Raw genomic sequence first — 10743 nt, 5'->3', positions numbered from 1 at the left:
CACGATTTTTGAATCGTGAATCGTCGATTTCGGACAGTAATCGATTTAAAATGCTAAGAATCGAATGAATCGCGATTCCTATAGCGATTCAATACTTTCAAAATATATACACATTATATTACTACAAGCACGAATTAATGAAGACCTTGAACAGTGTTCGTGCCCTCGCATCTCTCCTTCACGCGCTGCACTATTTACCGCCTGTGACTCACAAGATTGCGCTCGCGCTCCGTTCGTCTCACTGACACATTTTTTGAGCAGCTGATGTGTGATCTCTCCTTAGTACTTGTGACCAGTAATGCTAAAGTGAAGTAGTTTTGATTTTCTGTAGTTTTTCAATGCCTCTCGGTCATACAGACGGCATTACCTGAGCAGTCGTAGGTTGCACATTTATTGCATGGACGGAGCAAAAATGTAAGTGCTAAAGCATATGCACAGTTCCATTGAATGATAAATGTGTTTTAACAATGTCGTTGGACCGAATGTACGAAGAATTTATGAATGATGCAGTGCTAATTGACATATTTATTACAGTACAGAAACTATAGAGTATATTGTCTACCTAATTCTGTGCAGAAAATTGAAATAATTGTTTGTAGTATATAAAACAAACAAAAAATTGCCATTAGGAAACAATTATAGATGATTATAACAAATGATTGATTATTGTCCAGCAGTGTATTTGATTTCTTATAGCAAATTCAAAGTAAGATAAGAAAATAATTCCTTGTAAAAAAAAAAATATATATATATATATGTATGCTGTATATACATTCATAAATACATAAATACATTCATAGGCCTACATAAAATTATTGAATTTGACATTTCTGTCACTTCTGAAATGATGGCTATGCCCCTGGTGTGACAAAATGTTAGCCTATACATAATACTTTTAAAGCTCTTTTTTTTAAATCTTGGCTTACATAAATTTCTACATATGCCATGCCATAGCATTATTAAACTAGCATCTAACAATGGACAAAAGTGTACTAACCTATGGTTCTGTAACCATAAAGGCTGCTGTGTAATTTGTCCCCTGACTAAGCATTTAAAGAATTTAGGGGAAGCATTTAAATAATCCTGTGAATGCACTTAAAGAATGCAGAATCGAATCGTTAATCGAATCGAATCAAATTTAATTGTGAATCGAATCGAATTAAATCGTTCTGAATTTGCAAAAATCGTTCTTGAATCGAATCGAAAACCTATGAATCGTGAATCGAATCGATTCACTGTCTACCCAAAGATTCACAGCCCTAGCGGTCAGTGAATTTTCAGCACCAGCTTTCAGAGTAAGCTCTCATTGTCATGTTTCGTAGAACTCAACAACTTAGAAGACCCAATTATCATTTCTGGGCTTTCGGGGAATTATTATCAGTATTCAGACTCCGAGACTCCAGAGTCATATGGTTAATATCACTCCTCACTAGGCTAGGAATACTCTGAGAGATCCGAGCAGTTTCTGTCTCTATCTTTCACTTTCTCCATTCCCCAATGTCTATCCGTGACATATCATTCATCAGCCCGTGCTCCGAGTGGAGGTCCGTTGGGACGGAAGCTCCAAACAGACCAAACGTATCACTATCTGGGACGAAGCAGGAGGACATGTCAATCAGACCGTGGCCAATTGGGAATCAGCATGTGCTTTGCAACAGCATCCAATAATAACAAATCCAACACTTCATCATCTCTATTATTTTTAACATTTTATGTTTATGTGCAGAACAGCGGGTAAACCGGAGTAAGCCCGGGTGGTCTAATTTCAACATGTGCAAAAAAGGAGAGCAGAAAACCATGAGTAAGTTGTTTTTTTTGTTGTTGCATAAGATGCAAATGTTCTGCCATCTCCACCAAGTCTAGCTTAACTAGCAAGTTCTACCACAATCAATCAGCCTTCCCAAAAAAGTCCAGAACCAAACCAGCAATATCCAGTATAAACAAGTCTGAAAATGCATACTTGTCTAAGAAAGGAGTGCATAATAACTGGATAAAACAGCATTAGCATTGCCATTCATCTCAATGGCAGCTGAAGTTTCGCTCCAGGCCGACAACGCAGTCCAAATCAAACTTTCATGAATATGTTATCAGTTCAGATCTCTCCCTCTCCCAGTGTCCTGACAGAAGTGTGGTGGTCTCTCTCAGGCACACACATTTCGTCTCTATGAGCACACGTGAGGTCATCTTCCCTCCACGTACCGTCAACCTTTAACAAAGCTGTATGCTACAGAGCGCTAAATGTCTGGGTCAAACCAAATTCCTTGGTAAATGTTTTCTTTTTCCTTCCTTTGCTATTTTACCACTCTTATTCTAATTTTAGCAAGAGGTTAGAAGAAGTTGGTTGAAAGTAGAGAAAAGTACTGACAGATCAGGAAGTGGGAAGCAGTTTGGCTGACAGCCCGAGGTAGGCCGCTTTTACAGTGGGTAAATACACTTTGCCTGCCTAAATAACTCTAATATCAACTGTTAGCCACAGTTCTGACCTTCGCTTAGATTTCACTGGTACACTACAATCTAGGTCCATAACTTTGAGGTAAGAACCAAAGAGGATGCAGAAAGTAACCCAGGTCAACCACAATGCCACGCGTTTTTTCGTCTGGATATGTTAATTTATGCAAAGTGCATAAAAAGGTAATTCAGACTTGAAAATATCTCTTTTGTGATGAACATGTTTTTAATTTCTTTATTAAAATTTGACATGGCTATCCTGGTATCATAATGATAGGAAGTACTGTTTTAAAATAGAAATATTCGGAAAAACTTCCACCGAAATAAAATGTGAATATATAATATATATATATAATGAAAAATATATATTTAAATTGTATTATATTTACATTACTTGCTAGGTACGTCGCATGGCATTAGACATGTTAGATTGTCATCAAATTTAAACAATTGTTGAACTTTTGAAAACCAACATGAAAAAAAAGAGTCATTCTTTATTTTTTTTAATCTTGAATAGTCTTATTTTGTCCTGATACTACAGTCGAGTAGGTAGGAACGTGTCAATAGTCTCTAAAACGATACGGAATATTGAGGAAATATGGTTTGCTTCATCTAACTCTATGCAGGCTGATGTCAAACAGCATTTGGCCGTTCCTGGCCTCTCATGAATTGTGGCATGGGAAAAAGTGCACTGAATCAAGGATTGTCAAACATGCGGTTAACATACATTGCTTATTGGATAATTTATCAGATGGGAAAGGAGAAGAACAGCTAGAAAGAGAAAGACAACAAAGGTGGAGAACCTGAATGAATGCCAACATGGAACACAGCAGGAGAGTGTCTTCCCATACCTTCCCACTGATTCACAAGCTCGGTGGGCCACAAATCTCAACAACAACATGCTGAACTACAGCCAAAACCACAAATGCATGCATGCATGCACACAAACATATAGATCTGGACATTCCTGTAAACCCTAAATCTTACAATCTGGTTCTGAGCCCAGAATTGGTCCCCCTGCTGAGCAACCAAAACAAACGCATGTTTGGCCAAGAAGACTGAATGACTCAGTTATGAAGAGGTCTTGTATTATCAAAACTTGTTTATCCTTGACACGTGAACTACTGGAGACAAAATTGACATTATCTGCAGGTAAAGGTAGCTCACATGCATAAGGTGGCCAAAACAACAGACAAGAATGAAAACAAGAATCTCCACTTTGATTAAATCCATTGATTCTTTAAAAAAAAAATGAATAGGCTGATTTGAAAGTGAATAATGACTTACAGTGACAGCCATAATATAAACCAAGCCTCACTCACCTTTCTTCCCCTCTAGTGTTGCTATTGATGGTCAAAAACTGTAGTATTTTGTCAAGTTGAGAGACGGTGAACGCATTGTTTGGAGGGATTGACAGAAAGATTAAAAATTAAAGACTGTCGAAGCAATAATTCAATAATAATTGAGTTCGGATGAAGATACAGAGGCCATCAGGGCTTTAATAAGGAACATGCAGATCATTATGTAACAGCACTGGAAGTGACAAATTAAAATCATCTGCAACTTATGATCATCTGTGAAGATTTTAAAATAACAATACAATACATAAAACTATGAATGAAGCCATTTTTAGTATGAAGCTAATTTTTAGTATTGTAGTTCATTTGGTTTTAATGTTAAAATGCTTTCTTAGTATTTTCTCAGTTTAATATGCAAAGACAATTACATGCAAACCATCTGTTGGCTGATTTCCCCTCCAAATGGGGTCTGTTTTGTTTGATCCGACCAGCCTAGCATAGCAACACTGGCTCAGCCAATGGCGTTCGTTTGAGGCTGTTTCACTGACCAATGGCAGATGAGGGGAGTGTTTGGGGAAACATGTTTGAAAACAGTCCTTGTCTTTAAAATTACACTGGGCTCTAATGTACAAATTGCACACTGACCTTTCAAATCACGTTTCAAATAAGTTTTAAAAAAGTTTTATAATGATAAAACCATAATTAGTTGTAAACATCTGCTCAGATATTACTAATATCAAAAAAATACAGTCATATGACCAGTCAAAATAACAGTCTTGTGACCCTGATCCAAGTCAGAATCATTAAAAAGACCGCCGAAAGAACCACCATACTGACAGGAAATCCTCTGCCCTCTAATAAGCCGTCAAAATGTGTGCCAACACAAATCCTTCACACTGACAGAGACCAATATTTTTTGTACGAGCCGCACGTTTGACTGTTGAGTGTGATGCTAACGGGTCACTTACCGGCAACAATTGAGATCACAGAGACGCACGATAGCCAGGAATTCCCAGAACACGTTGCTCTCTTTCTGAAAGACACGTAAGTTCAGGAACGACGTAGGACACGGAAACCTAATCATCTTTGCAGGAAATCGTGAAGTGTTAACAAAACAGGCCGAAAGTGTGTTGTCAGCTGTTTTTTGGAAACCTTTTGGCAATACGTACCCCAAAAGTGGTAAAAACCAGCGGACCAGAAAGGAGAACCCAGTGCATTGTACTCAATTCCAGACATCCTGAGCAGGATTTAATGTTAAACAACTAGTTCACATACAGTAATTGCAGTTCTTAGCCAATTGGCTCTTCAGAAACAATCCTGAAAACTACAGGCCGCAAATCTTGTGTGGCAGAAAAGGGAAAAGGTCTGTTATTTGTGTATGCAATTTAAACCTAAAAGCATACCTTTGTATTTACCTGTTTGTTCAGCATCACATCTGTGATGAATGTGTTTAAGAAGCTCATTGATATTAATATTTCCTCCTCAGATGTTGACTGGAACAGAATGTGTGCGCCCTCTTGCGGCGGATGAGGGAATTACGAGTGTCATAGAGTGACATTGTGACCAGGGTCAATGAACCATTTTTATTTTAGCATTCACATGCACATGACTGAACAGGTCAGAACTGCTATGACGATGGCCATGAGGTCATCGTCTACAAAGGAAGAGAAAACGCCTTAGTGTGTGGACTACCAACTATAAACAGTGAATTATGAGTTATACAGAACAGTTTTATTTAAATGCTAAACTGTAAGACCGAATAATATTCTGACTTGTGTGTCTGTGAGGACAGAAAATAATAACCAGAGTGGTCTGGCACCTGCTCCAAAACCTCGCCACTTGCTAATAACAAGAACTGGGAATAGCTTCACCATGTTTGTCGCTAGCATAGACGATTTGCATTTGGTAATGTAATTATGAATTTCTGTAGGACAGGGATATAATAAGGTCATCTCTTGTTTTGAATTGCTGTGGTCAGATATGAGCTCTAATCTAGTAGCATGCCTTCAAGCTAATCTAACTGGTTTGACAGCTATACTTGGGTAAATAAAAACATGTTGCCGGGCTAAACGATTAAATGTTAAATGTTTGACAGATTCTGGATTTCTCTGGACCTACTGTTTTTTATTTATTTGTTTCTTTGTTTTAGCTTATCTTTCCTCAATGCAAAACTGATCAGCGTCAGACCCTCATTTTAATCAAAAGCAGAACAAAAAGAGGAAATAAATATTCAATGTACAGATATGTATGCAATGCAAACTACAGTGAATTACAGTTTATGTATCTTCTAGGTATCACAAATGTATTTTTTGTAAATAGTTCCCCCTGGTGGAGAAGCTCTCCTGACTTGGCTTTAGAGGTCTGGGCCCGTATTACAGGAACTCTGCCATGACCCCATGCATTTAAAATCACCACTGTTACTAAACAGATAACACAGGATTCTGGATTTCTGAGTCATTTCAATTAATCAATTTTAATTTGGTAAAGAAATGTATAAACTCATATAAAAAGATCTGAAAAATAAATTCAGACCCAACAGTCCACATGTCATTTCATCAATGTTTAACATATGTCAACAGTCAATTATTAAAAAAGGAATAAGCCAAACTCTTAAGATTGGTGTGTTTACAGTAGATTTATGTTATTTTACAACAGAGCACATCAATCAGACATGGCAAAAACTGGCGGCTGACAATGTGTTTACTGTGCCAATCTTTAGTTGTCATGCTTTGTTTAGACGGGCAGCAAAAATCGGACTGACATATCCACCTCAAATACTTTTAGTTTCTTTAGTATGAACAGCAAATAAAACAAGATAAAACCAGGGGTTAACAAAGTTATATCTATTGTTTTGTTGTTGTTTATTGGAATGTGTGGCACCATCAGATCAGATTTCAAGCAGTTTTTATCATCATTTGGGAAGCTGCACATTTTTGTATATCCTCGAAAGGAATAGTTAACCCAAAAAATGAAAATTTGTTGAAAAATTTACTCAGACCATCCAAGATGTAGATGAGTTTATTTTTGGAATAGATCATTGGAACTGATTTAAATAAATTTGGCATTCCATCACTTGCTCACCAATGGATCCTCTGCAGTGAATGGGTGCCGTCAGAATGAGAGTCCAAACAGCTGATAAAAACATCACAATAATCCACAAGTAATCCACACCACTCCAGTCCATCAAATAACATCTTGTGGAGTGAAAAGCTTTGTGTTTGTAAAAAAAAACTGATCAATCATTATGATGTTTTTAACGTCAAACCATTGTTTCCATCTAAAATACAAGTCTTCTATTATCAAAAGTCATCTTTTATGGAATTAGGAGAGAAATATGCACAGATTAAGCCCCGTTTACAAGCAAAAAAAGTCCAAAAAGTGGATTTTGATGTGAGAGGACAACAGGGGATGGACTTTTTCACCAGAGGAAGCATTATTATTGATTATGAACTAATATTTTGTTCAGAAGCAACAGTTTAGAGTTAAAGCACGTTAATTGTTATTTTTTTCTTCTTAAAAATATGCATCTTTTCACTTTACAAGATGTTAATTGACGGACTGGATTGGTGTGGATTATTGTGATGTTTTATCAGCTGTTTGGACTCTCATTCTGACGGCACCCATTCAACTGCAGAGGATCCATTGGTGATCACGTGATGTAAAGATAAATTTATCTAAATCTGTTTCCATGAAGAAAACTCATCTACATGTTGGATGACCTGAGGGTGAGTAAATTTTCAGCAAAATTTCATTTTAGATGAAGTATTCCTTGAACTATGTGACATTCATTAGGAAATGAATAGCGCTAATACTTTTGGAATAAGCAGGTCAGATTGCATAACCTGAGAACAGTGTCGACAGTCAGTCCTAAAGAGTGAAAGTTAAAACCAAATCAAATTTGTTATTCCTCCTTGTCTCCATTCATTTAATGAGCCTTCACTGCATGATGTACATCACTGTTGAGGTGAAGACCACAGTCTCACCAACGATCTACGCCGGATCTAAAGAAGAGTTTTGACAAGGAAAAATTGGTTTGTATATTGTATTGGTTTAGATATTGTGATATATGTATTATTACCTTTGATGGCCTGTCAGGGAGAGTCCAGATCTGTGGATTTGTAGCTTTCGTTGCTTTCTGGTATCTTGTTTTTCCATAAAAAAAATGATTTCTTGTGAAAGCCTATTTCTGGTGCATGCAGAGAGTTAAGAATAGCTGGATTTGAGTTTAGAAAAGGCCTCAGAGCGAATAAAATGAATATCTGAACACCCTTTGGAAATGGAAAACTTGTAATGAATACAGAAGCATTGACAATTTTTCTTGACAATTTTTTTTTTGACAATTTGTGCATTTTTGTGCAATGTGCATTAACCCACCTGTGTTGTGTTTAAGAGACAGAAAACCACACTGAGAATCAATTTGAGATTTTTTTCTTGGGTGATCAGCAAAATGAAGCCCGTGACCCAAGACAAGCCGAGCATCACTGCCAGAGAAAAACTACTCAACATCTTCTTCTTCAGAGAAGTTTTACGTGATCTAAACAGCAACAGTGTGTTATTGGTGAAATATATTCTCATAAATCTGGTGGATAACTGATATTATCTGGTCCCAAAGTAAACACACCTGTTTAAGTTAGGGTTGGTCCTGCAGATGTTGTAAGAGAAGTGCAGCAGTATTGCTGTGCTTGAGATCAGCATGATCAGTAAAGGGAGCACGAATCCCCAAAGCATGGGTTTCTTTATACTGAACTTTTGTTTGTGGTCCAGTGAAGCCAGCCAGCAACTGCAGAAAAGGAAAATGACAACTGAACCAACATTTCCAAATTAATATAATATAAAATAAATAATATTAAATAAAATAAAGTAGTGAAGTTAATGTTTAAGTGAAGTTTAAAGTTAAAAATATTTGTTACTTACAACTCTTCTTGTCGATAACCTAAAGGCTCCTCCACACGGTAGGTGGAACCCAATGAGATACCAACAATAAGAGCAGGCAAACCTAAACAGGAAAAGCTTTATAGACACTGATGGCATTGCATATTGGAGACATTATTTCATGGTTTTATGGCTTCACCATGTTGTAATGCAAACAGAAGACAATACATTTAGCCATATATCGTTTAAACCATTACTGTATATTGCCCAACTTTAATAAGTTGGTCATAAATTAAACAATACATCAGTGTTTTGTGCACGTTTAATATCTCCTACCCCATCCAACAGCCATGGCGACCTGTGGAAACCATGAAGGTGTTCCAGACACTGAGTTTCTGAAGAGCAGGAACACATTAATGCCGTACAGAGTGTTCCAAGTGAACGTAGCCAACAGGAAGTACTGAAGCAGAGCTGTAAACACCGTACAGGGTCCCTGATCTGAGTACTTGTGGTGATCAGACTCAGGAACTATATTCTCGCCAGACACCTTTGCTACATTCACATGTTGGATGGGGTTGTTTATGCCGAAGATGAAGAGAAGGTAGAAAACCGTCATGCTTATGCAGACATTCACTACTAGCAGAGTAGGGCTGCCTCCTCTTGACTTCCTATGGCATGTGTATGAATATGAAAAAAACTGCTTCACCGCTGCAAAAAGTCCTTCCTGTCAGTAGTTGTCTATGCTTAACAGTGTAAACGATAACCTTTTACCTGGTTATGATTTGGTACAATGCTGTGATAGACAGTCCCACCACAGACAGAGCACAGCCGGTGATGCTGATCCAATGCAAGGCTTCAGAATATTGATAGTTGATATCAAATGCCTGCAGAAAAAAATGGCAGCTCCATGAAATTCTAGTGGCAATGGACTTTAAATTACTGCATCATAGACGTGAGGCTATATCTTCACAACACTTTAGCATATTCAGACCAAACTTGGTGTGTTATGAGGTTACCTACACAGTTTCAGCACAGTGCCACCTAGTGGTCAGGAGATATGAAAAATTTCTATTTTTGCTTATGACTTATAAACAGTTTGACCAAAAATCACAACACTGGTCTCTTCACATTTGGAGCAGCATGCAGAGTCAAATGGTACCCAATTTCCCCATGTCGGCCATTTTGGGCATCGCCCATTTAGAATTTTGACAAAAAATGCTATATTTTACGAATGCATTGGCATATTGTTACGAAACTTGGTATGTGTCTTCATCACCATGCCCTGAAGGTACTCAAAAAAAATTTGTGGCAGCACCTTCTGGTCAAAAATAAAAATGTTTAAAAACTTTGCAATGAAAGGTTCTTTGTGAAACTTAAAATAGATCTTCTACAGCATCACTTTAAAAAACCTTCTTTTGAAACCTTTATTTTTAAGACTGTACTGATCCATATAAGTCCAACATAAATTATATTTACATCCTTTTGCAAATATACCTTACCATTAGAATGGCAACGTTTACATTTCCAAGTTTTTCAGGGTTACATCTGCAAACTGCATGTCCCGAGGGGCTCTTAATTTTAGTGCAGCCTTCTGTGCTCCAGTCATTTTTAGTGTAACTCCAAAACACACATGCAAAGTCGTTGAGGGATGTTGTGGAATCGGCCTGAAAGTACAAAAATGTATTAATTAATAACCACATAATTGTGCCTACTTCTGCTGAAGTGTTTGAGGAATGTCACAGCATAGTTCTGTCGTGACAACTCTCGGAGAGTTTAGCATAGGAATATACATGGCAATGCTTATGTGTTTGGTCTTGGCGGAATAGATCTGCTATGCTGCTGCTGCTTTGGCAGAGCAAGTACCGAGACTTGCTACTGCCAATACATCCACAGACATGCTGCTGGCATAGCAGACATGCTATTGCACATATAACATATATGAAATAACCCCCATATATAACATATGTGAAATCACTCCATAGCAGATCTATACAGGTGGAGCTGGGGAAGGTGGAGGGTTTCTGAAGTGCACTGCAACTGCTACAGCAAGCACTAGCCAATTATTTGAATGTTGAGCAGCAAGCTCATTGGCTGCTGATGTAAAAAGAACCAATCAGCTGTGCCA

At 37.6% G+C, this 10743-nt stretch overlaps 1 protein-coding gene across 1 annotated transcript; it reads right to left on the bottom strand.

Moving 5' to 3' along the window:
* Positions 1-7837: 7837 nt before the first annotated feature.
* LOC107720342 (adhesion G-protein coupled receptor G7-like) lies at positions 7838-9485 on the bottom strand. The gene is made up of 6 exons (XM_016528021.1): positions 9390-9485; positions 8955-9286; positions 8661-8742; positions 8368-8526; positions 8121-8280; positions 7838-8014 (listed from the first exon to the last, which is right to left on the bottom strand). The coding sequence occupies exons 2-6, from the start codon at positions 9232-9234 to the stop codon at positions 7838-7840; spliced, it is 858 nt and encodes a 285-aa protein (XP_016383507.1). The 5' UTR covers positions 9235-9286; positions 9390-9485.
* Positions 9486-10743: the final 1258 nt, after the last annotated feature.

This window comes from Sinocyclocheilus rhinocerous, unplaced genomic scaffold (assembly GCF_001515625.1).
Source record: "Sinocyclocheilus rhinocerous isolate Xijiao unplaced genomic scaffold, SAMN03320098_v1.1 scaffold1292, whole genome shotgun sequence".
Classification (NCBI taxonomy): Eukaryota; Metazoa; Chordata; class Actinopteri; order Cypriniformes; family Cyprinidae; genus Sinocyclocheilus; species Sinocyclocheilus rhinocerous.
The sequence above is the reverse complement of the archived record's forward strand: the minus strand, read 5'-3'. Positions and strand labels throughout refer to the sequence as shown.